Source organism: Dromiciops gliroides, chromosome 3 (assembly GCF_019393635.1).
Source record: "Dromiciops gliroides isolate mDroGli1 chromosome 3, mDroGli1.pri, whole genome shotgun sequence".
In the NCBI taxonomy this organism is placed as follows: domain Eukaryota; kingdom Metazoa; phylum Chordata; class Mammalia; order Microbiotheria; family Microbiotheriidae; genus Dromiciops; species Dromiciops gliroides.
Genome location: NC_057863.1, coordinates 661,466,940 through 661,485,255, shown reverse-complemented (window position 1 = coordinate 661,485,255; position 18,316 = coordinate 661,466,940). Strand labels below are relative to the sequence as shown.

Below are 18,316 nucleotides of genomic sequence, written 5' to 3'. Positions count from 1 at the left end.
ACAAACTTTTATTTGTTTTTTTTAGTGAGGCAATTGGGGTTAAGTGCGGGAGGCAGAAGACCTGGGCATGTGTGACCTTGCGTGAGCCCCTTCCCCCTCTCTGAGCCTCCTCGAAAATGGGCTAGTGAATGGGGCAGCTAGGTGGTGCAGTGGGTAAAGCACCAGCCCTGGATTCAGGAGGACCTGAGTTCAAATTCGGCTTCAGACACTTGACACTAGCTATGTGACCCTGGGCAAGTCATTCAACCCTCATTGCCCGCAAAATAAAAAGAAAATGGGCTAGTGAAAAGGAAGCACATTTGCCAAGGAGGTCTCATCTCTGCTCCTGACGACCGAGCGAACCCTCCTAGCAGCCTCAGTTTCCTTCTCTGTAAAACGGTCTGGCTGATCTCTAAGTGCCCTCCCATGCTGGGTTTTTTCTGTTACTGTGTGACCCTAGGGAGAGCGTGGCCTCGGAGACCGAGCAAGGGCGGTTGCCATAGTGACTAGTGACGCTCCCAAGGAGGCGCTTACTCCTCTCCCCTCCCAGGGAGGCCAGCCGTTACCGTGGAGACCAAGTTCTGGGCGGGGGGGGGGGAGGCTATTGGGAGGGGCCAAAAGTAGAGAAATTGCGGGTTCAGATCCCCAGAGAAGTGCTTAACTGACTCCGCCCCTCCACCCCCACCGCCGAGGACACGTGAGCAGTACATTACAGACGCTCAATCGCACGCCCAGGTATGGGCGCCTGCGATGAACATGCGCAGTAAAGCCACGCTTTTCCCACGGATGAGATCTGTCGCTAATCGACAAATTAGAAGAGAGGTCCCAAGCCCTCCGACCCCGAGGAGATGACGGGAAATGTAGTGTGGGCACCCAGAATGCACCTCACGGCCTTTTGCAGATCATAAATGACAGACCTGGAGCTGGAAGGGGACTTGGAGGCCCGTGAGCCCAACCCCCTCACTTTGCGGATGGGGAAACTGAGGCCAGAAAGCACACGTGCTCAGGTGGCGTTCAAGCCTCCTTTCCGCTCCTCTTTCCTTTCCTCCCACACTGACTCTCATTTCTCCTCTCATCCTTCCCTTCTCCGCTCCTGGTCTGTTTACTCTTTGTTCAGTCCGGCTTGTCCCTCGGTTACCCCCGCGTAAAACGAGGAGGTTGGACAGGCAGCCCTCATACCCCTCTCACTCCTTCCCCAAGGATGCCGGTCTGACCGCCTCCTTGCCCGACAAAGACTACATTTCCCAGAGCGTCGCGGGGCAGTGGCACTTTCGGGACTGTGGTGGCATTGGGCCGCCAGCGGTGTTGCTAGGGAGCGCCACTGGGGGCGGGGCTTGGAGGGAACGTGCATGCTGATTGGCCAGCTGCTCCCCAGCCGCGAGGTTCTTGCACAGGCGCAGAAGAGGCCCCCCAACTCCAACTAGAGGGGCTCAGAGCCCTGTGGCCTGTTACCGCTGCCTGGTCCCAGAGCCGGGAGGCGTGGAGTGCGCAGGCGTGAGTCTGGGCGTGGGCCGGCGCCTCTTTCAGAGCTGCTTAGGGCAGGGTGAGTCCGGCCCGACCCTGCCCCCGCCTCCAGGGAGATGCCAACGGGAGCTGGTGACAAGGGTCGCAGGAGTGCTGGCCTCTGGCGTCAGACCCTAGACCAGGTGATCTCTAAGCGCGCTCTAGCCCGACATCCTGGGAGGCTCAGTCCCTTCTGGCTGAGTGGCCGCGGACGGGTCACTCGTCCCCCTTCTTTCTGGGGAAGAGTGCTGCTGTCAGAGTGCAAGGACACGAGTTTGAATCCTGCCTCCCCCGCTCTGTGTCGTGGGTGCTTCATGTCCCTCCGGGCCTCAGTTTACCCTGCTCCAAAATGAGGCGTCAGAGTGACCAGTCAGTGACCACTTACCCCGCCAGGCCCGGGGGGATGCCCGAAGCCGCCCTGCCGGGCAGGACTCAAAAGGTCATCCAGAGTAACACCCCCGTGGGGGTCCCAGGCACCCCGCCTCTCTGCCGATCCCCAGGGGAGCCAGGGAGCCCCGACATAGCGGGGGTGCCTCCAGGCACAGCCTGGGCAAAGGCCCGGTGGCAGGCAGGAAGCGGCCGGTCCGGCCAGGGGGTGGCCGGCCCTGCCCAGGAGCGCACCTCTGGGGGAAAGACCGCGTGCCATGGCCGGGGCGCTGACCAGCAGGAAGCTGCATGGGGGTGCCTGCTGCTTGAGTTGTCTGCGCCTTCCTGGGCCTTCAGGCCGAGGCTCCCCGCCCGCTTGGCCCGGGCTTTCAGTGAGGGCCGGGCACGATGCCCTCCGAACCTCTATCCCTGCGCATGATAGGGCAGGTCCAGCTCCGCAGCCTCGGGCCGCCAGGTCATTGCACTTCGCTGGGCCTTAGTTTCCCTCAGTGTCAAAGGCCAGGGGCAGACCAGATCCCTCCCAAGGCCCTGAGGGGGCTCAGGCTCCCGGGCTGCAGGAATGCCTCATTCCTGGGCAGGTGAGAGGTTGGAGGAGATGCCCGCCCCGGTGCCCCATCCCTGGCATGCCAGGATCACCCCGCTGTCACTGAACTTGGAGGGTTCTCTGAGAGAGCCGGGGTCTGGGCTCCCAGGTCAGGTCCCAGTGATGCCCCTTCTCCTGACCAGCCGTCCTTCCATTCTTTCCCAGGTTTTCCAAGGGAAGTGGCCTGGGGGAGAAGAGACCCTGAGCCTCCCTATCCCAAGCCTGGAGTGATACCCTCTGGGCTGGCTTCCTTCTGGGGACACCCTGGGAGGCTCTGAGCCCCCTCCCTGAGCTCTGCCCCGGGGGATCGCGGGGACCAGTGTCCGGTGGCCTGGTGCTGGACGTGACCCGGTTCCTGGAGGAGAGGGGTGAGGACCGGGGTGCCTAGTGGAGGGTGCAGAAAAGGGGTGAGGGCAGCTCCCAGCAGAGGCCAGGTCAGAACCATGTGAAGGGGCTCCTGCTTCGGCCGGGCAGGGGAAGTGACCTCTGAAGTCCGGGCCCCTGGGGAGACTACTGCGTGGAGTGTCATGTGATGATGGTCAGGTTCCCACCGTAACCAGAGGGGCCGAGGGAGGCCGCCCTCAGCCAGGAAGCCCTTGAGACCTCCAGGGGAGGAGAGGGAGCAGACACCGCCTCACCCCCAGCCCCTCTGCTCAGCGCTGAGCCCTGGAAGGCAAATTCAAGTTGGGGCTCCCTGAAAATGAGGAATAGATTGCCAGGGACAGCTGGGCCTCTTTTCTTCCCCTGGGCTGGGTGGCCTTGTGGTTAGGGAGCCAGGAGGGCCTGACCCTGGCATGGGCTGGGGACCCTCCCAGCCAGCGTTCCGGGCCCTGCTGCTGGTGGCTGAGAGACTTAGAAGGGGGATTGGTGCGCCGAGTGACGAAGGCCGGGGCTGCGCATGGACCACTGGGGAGGGACCTTTAAGCAGAGAGACCCCTAGGGGTCCCAGAGGAGCAGGTGGGAGCACCATTATTAAGCACCGGCTGTGTGCAGGCACTTGCCCCTCTTCTGGAGGAGCCTCGGTGAGTTCCTGTTCTGAGGACGGCAGGAAGTCCCTCTCCTCAAAGGGCAGATGCTGGGAGGCATCCTCAGCATAGCAGGCTTGTCATTTCAGAGGATGGGGAGGGGGGGGCGGGAGCAAGTGGTAAGGCTGGAGCCAGACCACAAGGGCTGCACAAGGGGTAGCAGAGGCTCCGGGGGCCGGGAGGAGCTTGGCATGTTGGAAGGGGAGGGGAGAAATGAGGAATGGTGTTGAGGACACTCGGGGCACAGAACTGGGGAGAAGCTGGATGCTGAGGATTGGGGGGATGGTGTTCCCACTAAGAGCTTAGGCTCTGAGGGCTTCTAACTGCTCTGAGACTTTGGGGGACACCCCATGGAGCCCTTCCAGTTTATAAAGTGAAGGGTTAAGGGTCTAACCCAGGGTCACCCATCCTGCTGAGGTCAGGAGATGGAGGGCCTGAGTTCAGGTCCCGCCTCCAATGATTACTATGTGTGACCCTGGCCAAGTCCCTTCCCCTGGGTGGGCAATGACAGCTAGCACACATCGAGTGCTTTACAAATAGGATCTCATCCGATCCGTACAAGCTTGCAAGGAGGGGCTGTTATTAACCCCATTTTACAGACGAGGAGGCTGAAACCAAAGGAGGATTAATGACCTACCCAGGGCCACACAGCCAATAGGGATTTCAGGCAGAATTTGAATGCGGTTTTTCCTGTCTCCGAGTACTCTTCCGGACATCAGATGGAAGGTTTGGACTCTCTGCTCCCTTCCAGACGGCCAGGCCCACCACGGCTCCCTCCCCAGGAGCCGAGTTTCACTCACAGCACCTTTATCTCCTCTCAGCCCAGCCTGCCCTCCAGGAGTCAGTTCCTCTGCAGCATCGACCCCTGGGACCTTTGGGACAGAGCTTCCATCAGCCAGCTGGCCTTGCTCAAGGCCTGGTCCTCTGTGCTGCGCATACAAATGAAACAGGTCCTGCCGCCCAGGAACGTCCACTCTGCTGGGGTAAAGTACACCTGGGGACGATAAATCCAGGGCCACCAGGGTGAGGGGAGGGTGCCCATCACCAGGGGAATCAAGGAGGGCTGCCTGGAGGAAGGAACACAGAGCAGAGCTTTGGAGGAAGCTGAAAGTTCTGAGATGTGAAGAGGAGGAAGAGGAGGAGGAAGAAAAAGCATGTAACAGGCTTGGAGGGGGCGGAGAATGTCATACCCAATGAGCCACAACTGGGATGGACTGTCTGGAGGTCTAGGCTCCAGCCAGGACACTAGGACACTGGGGAGCCAGTGGGATTTCTTGAGCAAAAGTGTGACATGGAAAGACCTGCCCTTTCGGAAAACCATTTTGGTAAAGAATCAGAGGGGAGAGCCACCCAACTAGTACTGACTCTACTGAACTACATTAACATCCATTCAAAAATCTCTCCGTCTTCTAAGAAAACTGTACCCCATACTAGTAATACTGTTTAAAAAAAGAATATGCGTTAGTCAGACATGACCTGTGCTTGATGAAGCCAGGTTGGTTCTTTGGAATCATTGCTTCCCTTTCCAGAGGTTCACCAACCATCCCTTTAATGATCTATCATAGAATGTTCCCAGAAATTAAAGTCAAGCTCGCTGGCCTATAACTTGCAGATTCTGTTCTCTTTTTGAAAATCAGGGCATTGGCCTCTCTCCAATCTCATGCCCCCTTCCCTCATTTTCCATAGTCTTTCTTTTTTTTTTAGTGAGACAATTGGGGTTAAGTGACTTGCCCAGGGTCACATAGCTAGTAAGTGTTAAGTGTCTGAGGCCGGATTTGAACTCAGGTCCTCCCGACTCCAGGGCCGGTGCTCTATCCACTGCGCCACCTAGCTGCACCCAGTCTTTCTAACATTAGCAGCGATCCAAAAGATGTTGAGGGCTGGAGCACTGGACTGAATCTGTGACTCTGTGATAGGGTTCAGAAAACCAACCTCATGAATCTAATGTGGGGGATCATGGGTAGATATGCAGCAGCCAAAACAACCGAATGTGTCTTAGACAGTCATAGCTACCAGACGTGGGCAGAACCGTCCCTGGGTCCTCTGTCCCGTCAGACCCCCAGATGGAGGTAAAGTGTTGGACTCCAGATCACTATGGCCAGGATGGGGAAGGGCCTTCCATCCGTGACGTAGGAAGATTGGCCTGAAGGAACAAGGGAAGACAGGGAAGATGAGTGCACCGTCTCTGGGTATTTGAAGAGACTTGGCGACTTGTTTTAGCAGCCCTGGAATCAGGATCTCTTTGAACTGGCTGTTGGGAGGAACTGCTCAAGGAGGCAGTGGTGTCCTCTGCCCGACGGGTCTTCAGGCAGATATTGGGCGGCTACTTGTTGGGACTGGCCTCTCTGTGATGATCCAGCTGGGCCCCAGCAGGCAGAGCCAGGAGCACAGGGCAGAACCGGGCACGAGATAAGGAGACCTTAGCAGGTAGCCCTGTCACGGCGACAACTCAGGTCGTTCAAGTAGAGGCTTCATGATGCCGGAGAATGGAGGGGCAGGTGGAGGTCATTACTCCAACCCCCTCATTTTACAGATGAGAAAACTGAGGCTGAGATGGGGAAGAATCTTGTCCCGGGTCTACAGCAGGATTTGAACTCGGGTCTCCCTGCCTCCCCACCCGCCTTGCTTAGGTACAAATGGGACGAGGTGGCCCTTGAGGTCCTTCATCTATGGGAGCCGAAGATCTCCTGAGGCGTCTTTATTTTCAGGGGAGGGGGGACATCTTTAAGAGTTTGAGCTAGGTGGCGCAGTGGATAGAGCACCGGCCCTGGAGTCAGGAGGACCTGAGTTCAGATCTGGCCTCGGACACTTAACACTTGCTAGCTGTGTGACCCTGGGCAAGTCACTTGGCCCCAATTGCCTCACTAAAAAAAAAAACAAATTTAATTTAAAAAAAAAAGAGTTTGAGGGGAGGTCCTTGGAATTTCCAATGATGGAGGCTCCCAAAGGCCTCCTCCAACGGGTCCCTGGACGTGCTCTGCCAAAGTCAGTCGCTTGGTCTCTGTGCAGGGCACTGGGCTAAGTGCTGGGGGTGCAGGGAAGGCCAGTGCCTGGTGCCTCCCGCCAGGGGCTCATCGTCTGTTGGAGAGATCCCCTGAAATAGCGATGCACAGTGAATGGGAGGGATTCCCAGAGGAGCAGGGAGCGGGGGCTGGGCGTCGTGGGGAAAGCCTTGGCAGAAGGGGAGATTGTCATCGGAAGCCAAAGGAAGGTGGGAGGAGGCAAGAAGAACAAGTGTGCCAGGCATGGGGCACAGCCTGAGGAAGCGCCCGGAGTCAGGAGATGGAGGGTCTTGTGTGAGGAGCGTCACTGAATGGAAGAAGAGTGGAGAGGGGGCTGGTTATGAAGGGCTAGAGAAGCCAAACCCAGGGTTTGACCCTGGGGGCCCTAGGGAGTAGGGGAACTGAGTGGAGGATGACAGCTGAGCCCCTGCCCCAGGGAGGGGGCAGCGTCAGAGGAGCACTGTAGAAGAGTGAAATCCATCTGCCTCGGCACCGGGCTGGATCTGGGCAGTGAGAAGGAGGGAGGAGGCCGGGATGAGTCCTGGGGGGCTGCCCTGGACTGACAGGGAGGACGGTGGGAGGTTCGCTGCAGGGGAAGATGATGAATTCTGTCTGGGATACATGAAAAAGTTAAGTTTGCCAGCTTCCAACCCAAGATGTCTGTGGGCAGCAGGAGATGTGAGACTGGAGGTTGGGGAGGAGATGATAACTGAAGGAAGCGTCCCTGTGAGGGAGAAGAGCCTTGGGGGACACCAGGGCTAGTGGGTGAGGCAGGAATGGGGATTCATAGAGGAGGCTGAAGGGGTCTGTGGTGGGGCAGAGAGGAGGAGTGCTCGGCCTGTGGCCTCAGGGTCTCTCTGGGGTTCTCAGCCTGGCAGTAACCTCCTGGCCTGGCCTGAGTGCGGGTCTTGGTGTGCTCTCCTCGTCCCTGTCCTTAGCTGGGGTGGCGGCTCAGCAGACCCCTGGCTCTCATTGCAGGCATCAATAACCTTCCAGGACGTGACCGTTGACCTCTCCCCGGACGAGTGGAGGGGCCTGTGCCCCACACAGAGGGAGCTCTACAGGGACGTGATGCTGGAGAACTACCGCAACCTTGCGTCCCTCAGTAAGCACCGCAGCCTCCCGCCTGTTGTTTCCTCCCTGTGCCCTCAGAATGGTGCTATGGCCTGGCCCAGTTCAGGGGCCGGCTCCTGAGAGCATGTGTCTCCTGCAGCTGCAGCGCAGGGAACTCTGGGAGACATGGGTTTGAATCCTGCCTAGGCCTTGCTAGCTACAGGCCTCTGGGCAAACCTGTTTACCCTGATGTGCCTCAGGTCCCTCACCTGCACAATGAACATCCCAGCAGCACCCAGGGTTGTGAGGACAAATTGAGATGACCCGGATAAAAGCCCTTTGCGAGTTATGAGTGGGAGGAAGGCACCTGCAGCCCATCCCTGCCCGGGGGCCACCCCCATGGTCACCTCCCAGTGAGCCAAGCTTCCACGTCTGAGGCCTGGGGACACTCCCCTGGGCATCCCTTCTCTCTCCCATAGGGCCTGTAATGTACTCCCTTGTGTTACAGAGAAAGAAACCGAGGCCCCAAGGGGCAGGGCATGCACTGGGTCGCTCGGCTCCTTACACAGGATCTCCCTGGGAAGTCATCAGTACAGACATTTACCCCATCTTCTAGAGGCCACCAGCTGAAGGCAGGGAGGCCACTGGGGAGACTCAGTTGACCCCCGATCTGCGGCTCAGACCCAGCCCTTTGGCCGCAGCTCCGATCACCAGCCTCCACCCTCCCCAGCCAGGGCCCCCCTCCTCGCACTCGCTCCTCACTGCACCCCAACGCGGCAGAATAAGGCTGCTGCTGGAGGAGCTGGTGGGGCTGTCCCTTCTTTTCTCAGGGCCACCATCCCCCGGATCCACACCACAGATTATCTCCTGGTTTGAGCAAGGGCAAGGAAGTGAGTTTCCAGGGAGTGTTCCCTCAGGTGAGTGTGAATAAGCCTGGGGGTGGCGCTGCCTGTGCCTAAGGCTGTGTTGGGGGTGGGGGCATCCTCAGAGGCTGGCCAGACTCTGAGTCCTCTTCTCAGGGCATGGTGGGTTGGGGGTTGAGGTCCCTGTCCTGGAAGGGCAGAGCCAACAGGGAACTTAGAGGCCCGGCGGCCCCCTCCGCCCTTACTGGCTCTGTTACCCTGGACAAGTCACTGAACTTCTACCTCAGTCTGCTCATCCCTAAAATGGACGCAAGAATAGCGAAGGTCAAATGATGAGCTAACACATAAAGCGCTTTTCACACCTTAAAGGTCTGTATGAGTACATTGCTGTTATTGTTGCAGCCGAAGAAACAGCCCAGAGAGTGGGAACATGACTTGTTCGAAGCATGACAAAAGGTAGTTAGTGAGTGGTGAGGTCTGGATCAGCGCCGGGGCCTTCTGAACCTTGGGTCCAGACCCTGCTCACCTGTCTGTCTCTTCCTCCCACTGTGTGCATCCCCTCCAGAGCCCGATGTCCCTTCTAATTCAGGCTCCTGCCAGAACAGCTCCCATCTCCACCCTGGTGAGGTGCAGCCAAGCTGACCCAAGGCCCCGGACAGGTGGAGGGCAGGCTTTGTCAACCTCATGGAACACTCCCACACACATACACACTGGCTGCTTGCTGGCTCTTCTCAACAGTTTACTTGAGGGTGAATTCCCCAGGGTCCCAGAGCCAGGACATGCCCAGGATGCTCCTAGGTATGCCCTCTCAAGGGGAGGGAGCTAAGGAATTCCCTTAGTGACCATGGCCAGAACAGGTCCCCAGTGTGCACATGTTGCCATGAGTCCTCTGGAATCACACTTGGTCGCTGTGTGAATCAGAGTTCCTAAGTCTTCTAAAGCAGTTTATCTTTACAAAATTGTTGTTATTGTCATAGAAATAATTTCTCTGGTTCTGTTCCCTTCACATGTATCAGTTCATACATCCCCTTCATCCCCTTCATCATTTCTCACAGCACAGGAGCATCCCATTCCATTCACACACCATGACTTGGTCAGCCATTCCCCAGCTGATGAGCATCCCCCCATTTATAATTCTTTGCCGCCCCAAAAAGCTTCCCTGACTGGGGCAGCAAGGTGGCGCAGTGGATAAAACACTGGAGTCAGGAGGACCTGAGTTCAAATCTGGCCTCAAAAACTTAACACTTACTAGCTGTGTGACCCTGGGCAAGTCACTTAACCCCCATTGCCTCACTAAAAAAAAAAAAAAAGCTTCCCTGAATGTTTTTGTACCTAAGGGTGCTTTTTCACTTTCTTTGATCTCTGAAGTACAGAGCCATTGCAGTATCACTGTGTCAAGAGGGATGCACAAGAACCACAATATTGTACACAGCAATGTTGTGCACTGATCAACTATGATAAGCTTAGCTCTTCTCAGCAATAGAATGACCCAAGACAGTTCCAAAAGACTCATGATGGAAAACACTCCCCACATCCAGAGAAAGAACTATGGAGTCTAAATGTGGCTTGAAGCAAACTATTTTCACCTTTTTTGGGTTGTTTTTTCATTTCTATTTTCTTGTGGTTTTTCCCTTTTGTTCTGATTCTTCTTTCACAACATGACTAATGTGAAAATGTGTTTTACATGATTGCACATGTATACTCTATATCAGATTGGGGGAGAGGGAAGGGGAGGAAGAGAGGGAGAAAAATTTGGAGCTCAAAATCTTATTAAAAATGAAAGTTGAAAATTATCTTTAGGGGCAGCTAGGTGGCACAGTGGACTGAGCACTGGCCCTGGAGTCAGGAGGACCTGAGTTCAAATCCAGCCTCAGGCACTTGACACTTACTAGCTGTGTGACCCTGGGCAAGTCACTTAACCCTAATTGCCTCACCAAAAAAAAAACAAACCCAAATGTTAGAAAATTATCTTTACATGTAATTGGAAAAAATACCATTTATATTTAAAAGAAAGGAGAACCACTGACTAAATTTTTTTTTAAAGGTATGCATCATTTAATAGGTTTGGGGGCATAGTTCCAAATTACAAATTTTAGTTCATTGAAATTATCCTTTTTTCCTCCTGTGAAGCTCTCTATCTCTTGTTTGATTATGAACTATTCCTCTCTCCATAGATCTAAATCATGTACTCATTTGGATTTTGTCTTGGTATGTGGTGTGAGATCTTGGTCTGTACCTAGTTTCTGCCAGACCGCTTTCCAGTTTTCCCCAAAGTTTTTGTTGAATAACTAGTTCTTGCTTCAATACCTATATCTTCAGTTTTAATGGGATACTAGGTTACTGGGGTCATTTGCATCCACATATTGTGTAGCTAATCTGTGCCACAGGATCACCCACAGCTTTGTAACATATAAAAGGTTCTTCCCATGGGATTCATGTTTTAATATTTTGAACAATATTAAATAATATTAAACAACATTAATAATATAAACAATGTTAAAGCAAATAACTTTTAGAAATATTTTGATTACTATGTTTCCATAGAATTCATTTTCTTTGTAATCCATGCATTTAAAAACATAATTCCTGGAAGAGGTCCATAGGCTTCACCTGACTGGGCCACAGGGTCCAGGACACAAAAAAAGGCCTAGATTGTCTCTTAGGTCCGTTCCAACTATGGGATTCTGTGAATGCTGAACCTTTTCCTCAGCAGCCAGATGGGGCGGTAGCTAGAAAGCTAGGCCTAGAGCCAGAAAAACTTGAGTTCAAATACAGCCTCAGACACTTACTAGCTGTAAGGCAGTTCCGCTTCACAAGGCTGTTGTGCAGATCAAACTAGATAATGTTTATAAAGGGCTTAGCACTATGCCTAGCGCATAGTAGGCACTATAAAAATGCTAGGTAGCTATCAGGAGCAGCGTTATTATTACTCTTACTGTTATCATTTCTTGTTTCAGATTGCGAGACTCTGACTGAGACCAAGGGGTCCAGGGAAGGAATTTCTGCTCAAGTATGGGGGGTGGTGCCAGAGGCATCCCCCACGGATGCGCATCAGGGAGTTAAGTTTGGAGCAGCCTCTGAACATGGAGGCAGATCCCTTAACCCTTCCCAGAGCAAATGTTTTTTCCTAGAATTTGGTTTCAGCCCAGAGGCCCTCCATCCTGAGCAGGCCCAGCCAGGTGAGGTGAGCCAGGCATGTGAGGAGCTGGAGAGATGTGTCCATTTGAGTTTAAACCAAGTGACATGTAAGCAGGATCCCACAGGAGACAGACCCTTTGCATGTGATATCTGTGGGAAAACATTCAAGCGGATTTCCTGCCTTAGTCGACATCAGAAAATCCACGCTGAAGTAAAACCCCATGTGTGTCAGGAGTGTGGGAAGGACTTCAGTCAGCGATCTTACCTCAGCGAGCACCAGAGAATCCACACTGGTGAGAAGCCTTACGAGTGCAATGAGTGTGGTAAGGTCTTCAGGCAGCGATCTACCCTGCTTCGACACTGGAGGATTCACACTGGTGAGAAACCTTATGAATGTCACGAGTGTGGCAAAGCCTTTATCCAGCAAACCAAACTTATTGAACACCAGAGAATCCACACTGGGGAGAAACCATTTGATTGTAAGGACTGTGGCAAATTCTTCTCGCGGAGATCACACCTAATGCAGCACTGGCGGCGGTGTACTGAGAAGCAGCTCCAAGGAGGGGAGAGTTTGGACCCAAAAAATCCCCAGAGAGTTCTCACCACGGAGAGTTCTCACCTGTGTAATGCATGTGGGAAATCTTTCAGACAGCGCTCATCCCTCATGCAGCACTGGAGAAGTCACACTGGGGAGAAGCCCTATGAGTGTAACATATGCGGCAAGGCCTATGGGCGATATTCAGCCCTGAGCGATCATAAGAGAATTCACACTGGGGAGAAGCCTCATCTGTGTATCCAGTGTGGGAAGACCTTTAGCCGCAGCTCAGTCCTCACTCAGCACCAGCGAATTCATACTGGGGAGAAGCCTTATGAGTGCCAGGAGTGTGGCAGAGCCTTTAATCGGAGTTCCAATTATTTTCTGCACCAGAGAATTCACACTGGAGAAAAACCCTATGAGTGCAAGGAATGTGGCAGAGCCTTCAGCCGGAGCTACAATTTTTTCCTACACCAGAGAATACACACCGGAGAAAAGCCCTTTGAGTGCAGTGAATGTGGGAAAGCCTTTAGTCGGCGGTCCAAGTTTTTTCTACATCAGAGAACTCACACCAGAGAAAACCCTCTGAATGCAGGCGAGCACCTCTGTGGGCTAGAAACACAGTAAGGGGTCCTCAACATGTGATGGAAGCATGTCTGTCAATATGTAGCATGGGGATGATTGGACCCAAGGCCAGTCTGCCCCAGGGAGAAGAGTCTGGGAGAGGGCCTGCCTCCTATCCCCCATGTTGGCAGCTAACTGTCCTGTGGGGGAAGGTGTGGGGGAGTTCCCTGATCAAGAAATGCTTGTCATGAAGAATAAAAGAATGTAGTAACCATGAAGTGCCTATGACGGGTGTAGTGCCCCCTCCTGGAGGGTTACCAGGTGTTCCTGCCCTTGGAGCTTCTGGCTGGAAGAAAAGTGGAGGCTGGGTAGATCACCTCCTACTGCTGCTGCCCCGAGCCACAAGAGCCAGCAGGGTCACATTGGGGTGACTGCGGATGCCCAGGCCCTGGCTCTGCAGATGCTATGACCTTTGAGTCTCAGAACAGCCTTGCTATGGGCTAATACCGGGATTTACCTGGTTTCACATGTGTAATTGATAGAATGATGGTTGCCTTTGCAATGGGTAGAGAAGGGGAGAATTGGGAACTCAACATTTTTTAAATGTAATGTTAAAGTATAATTATTTTTTAAAAACCAAACCTCTGAGATGTGTGCGCTTACTGTTCCCGTCTTACAAATGAGGAAACTGAGGCCAGGCCACCAGCTAGGAGGCACGGTGCCCAGGACCCTTACCAGCTCTGTGGCCCTGTGGCCAGTCGCTCTGTGTCTCAGATAATGCAGAGCAGCTAGGTGGCGCAGTGCTGCCAGGATTCAGGAGGACCAGAGTTCAAATCCAGCCTCAGACACTTGACACTTACTAGCTGTGTGACCCTGGGCAAGTCACTTAACCATCATTGCTTGGGGGAGAGGGAGGGGGAAGCAAATAATATCTCCCCAGATGGTGATTGTGAGCATTAAGTGAGAGCTTTCCTTTATCAACCTTAGAGTACCATGTAAACACTGGCTGTGCAGAACAGCAGAGCTGGAAGTGGCCTACCTCAGAGGCCTCAGGTCCAAACTGCACCTCGACTAGAATTCTCTTCCCCCATCCTTGATGAGGGGCCCTTACACCTTTTCTGGAGGGGACCCCCCCCCCAATGACAGGGAACCCATGCCCCTTGGGGATAGCTCAGAGACAGCAGGAGGGGAAAGAGGGAGGGAGGAGAGGCAAGAGGGAGGGCTCCGCAGTGACCCATCTTCTCAAAGCGACAACAGAAGGCGCTCCTTGGCTGCAGTCACACAGTGAGTTAGTGGTGGAATCCGCTCGGGGAAGGGCAGAAGTGGTTTTGAACAGCCCTCCCATCAGACCCCGAGTCCCGGCCCACAGGTTGAGTTCAGAGCTTTAGGGGTAGAGGAAGCCCCTCCCGGCCTCGGTAGAGGGAGTTTGTGAATTGCTGTAGCCAACGGGCTGGTCCCGGCGTGTTCGCGCAGAGCCAAGCTAGTGTCCAGGACAGACTCGGGCACTGCCGGGCTGTTTCAGAGCCCGCTTGGTCGGAGCTGCCCGTGTTTGTGACCTGGCGGCACAGGATCGCATTCTTGGCATAAGAACTTCAGTCACAGGCACCCGCCCAGGGGCAGGGCTTTGGGAGGCCCCCCCTTGGGGTGGGGCTTTGGGAGGCCTCCCTTGGGGAAGGGCTTGGGAGGCTCCCCCTTTGGGGCAGCTCCCCCCTTGAGGGCGGGGCTTTTGGAGAGCCCCCCCCTTGGGGAGAGCCCCCCCGCTTGAGGAGAGGCTTTCTGTTTTATCTCATTCTTATCGCCTTTTAATCTGTTTCCTTGGTGCTGCCGTAGGTAACCAGAGATAGGGGAGTGACTCATGACTGCTGGTCCCTGGAGGTCCATCCTTGAGTCCAGTTAGCCTGTCTGGTTAGTCTTGGGTCGCCCTCTCTCAAGGAGGCTCTGGTGCTTCCAATCTCCATCTGCCATTGGCTTCCGGACGTCTAGAGCTGGGTGTCTAGTGACACCGACGCGCCCTAAACTGAGCACGCGGCCCTGCGCCCCAGACTCTCTCCTTTTGTTGTTCAGCTGCGTCCCTTCCCCGGGACCCCATCCGGGGTCTTCTTGGCCAGGACGCTGGAGAGGTTCACCATCTCTCCAGCCCATTTTGCAGATGAGGAGATTGAGGGTCAAACGGCCAGGGACGGGCACACAGCAGGTGCTTCAGGAACACGACAGGCGTGGTCTGGTGAGGTTGATGGCACGTCCCTAGGCCTCCCTGTGCCTCAGTTTCCCCTTTGTCAAAGGGGTGGGAGCTTGGCCTAGGCAATGCCTAAAGAGCCTTCAGCTCCATAAAGGCGGGGAAGGGGCGGGACCAAACCCACAGACCACGCCTCCTAAACCATGGCCTGGAGCCTCACACGTGTCGAGCAGAGGGGAGGGCGCATGCGCATTGGCCTGGGGAGGGCGGGGGAGCGAACCAGAGGAGAAAGAGTGCAGAGGCCTGAAAGTGGAGGGTGGAAGGGCACATTGGGGTGAAAGGGTCGGTGAAAAGACGCACATGCATGAAGCGGGGGGACTATCGGAAGACGGAAGGTGTAGGAGCGTAGAGGAAAAAAGTCGGGGGGTTAGGAGGGGGCGCACAGTACGTGAGAACCAGACCCGAGCATAAAGCAGCAGAGGAAAGGCGCGTGCATGAGGGGGGGAGGGGGGAGAGTGGCTGAACGAGGAGAGTGCGCATGCGTTTAGGGGGTGGAGGGGTGGTCGAGGGTACGGAGCGCGCGCTTACGTGCTGGGGCGTCCCTGAGCGTCCCGCTCCCTGAGCGCGTTTCCCTGGAGAAGGGTCTCCTTGCTGCCCCCTCCCCTTAAAGGGCCAGGCGTCTCCATGGGCGCGCTACCCGGAGTTAGAATAAGGCGCCTCTGCGCGCACCCCCCTCCCCTCGCCCTTTTCGAAAGCTAGTGTCCGCAGGTAACTGGGCCCTAACCTCCTGAAAGGCCGGGCCCCCGGCGGCCACACGCCCATCCCCTGAGAGCGGGTGGCTCCGGGCCTCGTGGTCCTCCGGGCGCCCAGCGCCCTGTCGTGGCCTTGGCCCTCTCCGGGCCTCAGTTTCCCCAGATTGAGCTGGGAGGTGCATTTGGCCGAGGAGGAGACAGGGGTCCTCAATGAGCAGAGGAGGGGCCGTGGCAGACCTTGAACTCGGGTCCCGAAGGGTCCCGAGGACCCTGATTTGAATCCGCAGCCTGCCATGCCTCTCACTCCCTGCGTGCCCCGCTTTGGATGTACCCTGGCCCCTCTGGTGGGGGGGGGAAACCTCCTGCCCCTCCTCCTGCATCCACCGGGGCTGCAGCCTGGGGGCTCGGCCGCCCGGGGAGGGGGAGGGGGAGGGACAGGCAGGATTGCCCCGGTCACACAGTCAGTCTATAAACACTGATCAAGTGCCTACTGTGTGCCGGGCGCCGTGCTAAGTGCTGGGGATATGGAGAAAGACCCACGCCGGCCCCTGCCCTCAGGGAGACAAAGCAGCCCTAGATGGGACAGCCTGGAACTACTCAGAGGGAGGGCGTTGGCGTTCAGGGCCGTGGGGGGGAGAGGAGGATGAGGAGGGACAGCCTCCGGGCACCTGGACAGCCCGGGAGAATGCCCGGGGCCAGGTTTGCAGAGAGGAGTGCGGTGTAAGAAGAGCTCTGAACGCCACACTCAGCATTTTTGTGTTGATCCTGGAGTTTATTGAGTGACACTTTAGAAAAATCACTAGTGGCTCAATGGAGAATGGGTTGGAAGGGGAGACCTTGGGGGCAGGCGGACCACCAGCAGCTATTGCAATAGTCCAAGTTGTGAGAAGAAGAGGGCCTGCGCCAGGGGAGGGGGCTGATTGGAGAGATGCTGCAGAGGAGAAATGGACAGGCCTTAACACCCCATTGGATATGGGGTGAGAGAGGGAGGAGTCCAGAATGACCCCCAGGTCGGGGCCTGAGGACCGCAGTAATAGGGAAGGTAGGAGGAGCCGCTAGGTAGTGCAGTAGATAGAGCTCTGGTCCTGAGGTCAGGAAGACCTCAGGGCTAGTCACCCTGTTTGCCTCAGTTTCCAATCTGTAAAATGAGCTGGAGAAGGACATGGCAAACCCCTTCAGTATCCTTGCCAAGAAAACCCCAAACAGAGTCACAAAGAGTCAGACACCTCGGAAGAACAAAAGGAGAGTTCGGGAGGAAAGATCAGGTGTTCAGTTTTGGACACGTCAATGTCTACTAGACATTCAATTCTAGATGTCTGAAAGGCAATGGGAGAGCCAAGATTGGGAGTCACCAGAGATTCACTGGGGCAGGACCGATTGGATTGAGAACCATCAGCCTAGAGAAGGTGACTCAATCCCCAAGAGGGCCCAGGACAGCCCTGAGGATCTAGCAAAGGAGACAGAGAAAGAGCAGTGAGAGAGGGGTCCCAAAGACCGAGAGAGAAGTGTCCTGGACCAGAGGGCGATCCACAGTGTCTAAGGCTGCCGAGAGGCCGAGGAGAAGGGGGAGAGAGAAAAGTCTGCTGAGATGACCGCCGAGAGACCATTTAGAGACCAGTGGCCAGATTATCGAAGCTAAGAAAAGAGTGGGAGGAGGGAGAGCTGAGGGGCCATTGCTTTCTCAAGTTTAGCCACCAAAGGGAGAGAGGTATGGGACAATAGCTAATGGAGATGAACCGATCCAGTGAGAGAGATTTGAGGATGAAGGGGACATGCAAACGATTGTGGATGTGAGGGAAGAAGTCAGAGCTCTCCAGCAGGAAGTGGTTGGAGCCCCCTGACCCAGTGAGAAGTCAGCTACAAGGAATTGGGCCCATCTGGGAGTGGGAGAGGGGATTGTCATTAGCCAAGCAAGCCCCCAGGCCTCCTCTGGGGTTATAGACGTGGGCATCCAACCCTTTGCCTGGCAGTTCAGGTCATGTCAGGACCCTCACTCATAAGAACCAACTGAGAACCAACACCAGGCCTCTGGTTTTCTGGTCCTGGGGGCCTCTCCCCAGACTCCCGTGCTCTTCCTCCTTCTCCTCTTGCTAGAGATCTACTACTGTGGAATTTGGATAGACTGAGCTGGAAGCATCCAGTGAGCTGAGATTTTGGCAAAACTAAAGAGAATCAGGCCCCACTGAGTGGGGAGAGCGACTGGTGAGTAAGGCCCAGGGAGCAGGGGAGCTAGGTCCCTGTACTGTGTGTGAGGGTGGGACCCACTTCTGCCCTCAGAGGTTCCCTTATCCAACCCTTCCAGAAGGAGGAACGGCCTGTCCCATGTCATCTGCAGTGATGGGGTGGGGCGTTCATTCCTCGGGGCCCAAGGAGGTGTCACAGAGAGGGGCCTGTTCTCTAGACTTGAGACATCTGGGTTCAAGTGGATTTTTCAGCCACAGTGACAAATCAAGGCCATGCCCTGGGACATGGAGGGACCTTCATCTGCTGTGGTAGAGGGAAAAACAATGCGGTACCCTGTGGGCTCCCCCTTTCTGGATAACCTGCTGTCTCATCACGCCCTCCCCACCCCGGCTGGCTCTGGGCGGAGGCAGAAGTAGCCGTCTCCCAGAGCTCGCCAGGAGAAGCAGGAGTCTTGTCCTCCTAGACCCCAGAAGTAGGGACTGAGGGGAATGAGGAAACATCACAGGGAAGCAGTGTGAATGAGAGGGAAAGAGATGAAGCCTCCAGGCCTCTGTGACCTTGAACAAGTCGCT

General features: G+C 55.4%; 1 protein-coding gene across 5 annotated transcripts; it reads left to right on the top strand.

Annotated features, from left to right (window-relative positions):
* Positions 1 to 1,388: 1,388 nt before the first annotated feature.
* Positions 1,389 to 13,301, top strand: LOC122745311 (zinc finger protein OZF-like). 5 transcript variants are annotated; one of them, XM_043990526.1, is made up of 7 exons: positions 1,389 to 1,625; positions 2,618 to 2,820; positions 4,077 to 4,203; positions 4,299 to 4,460; positions 7,458 to 7,584; positions 8,363 to 8,449; positions 11,353 to 13,301. In XM_043990526.1, exons 3-7 carry the CDS (start codon positions 4,156 to 4,158, stop codon positions 12,693 to 12,695), a joined length of 1,767 nt encoding a protein of 588 aa, XP_043846461.1. In that variant the 5' UTR covers positions 1,389 to 1,625; positions 2,618 to 2,820; positions 4,077 to 4,155; the 3' UTR covers positions 12,696 to 13,301. The 5 variants fall into 5 exon arrangements, with proteins under 5 accessions (XP_043846461.1, XP_043846462.1, XP_043846460.1 ...); XM_043990527.1 differs by lacking the exon at positions 4,077 to 4,203 and having other exon boundaries at positions 11,353 to 13,300; XM_043990525.1 differs by lacking the exons at positions 2,618 to 2,820; positions 4,077 to 4,203.
* The last annotated feature ends 5,015 nt before the right edge of the window (positions 13,302 to 18,316 follow it).

Bases quoted from the DNA above. Each gene is read 5' to 3' on its own strand.
- LOC122745311 (XM_043990524.1), top strand. From the start codon at position 4,197: ATGGAAGGTTTGGACTCTCTGCTCCCTTCCAGACGGCCAGGCCCACCA. The intron at 7,585-8,362 runs GTAAGCACCGCA...TTCTTTTCTCAG, and splicing joins CCGCAACCTTGCGTCCCTCA to GGCCACCATCCCCCGGATCC. The intron at 8,450-11,352 runs GTGAGTGTGAAT...TTCTTGTTTCAG, and splicing joins TCCAGGGAGTGTTCCCTCAG to ATTGCGAGACTCTGACTGAG.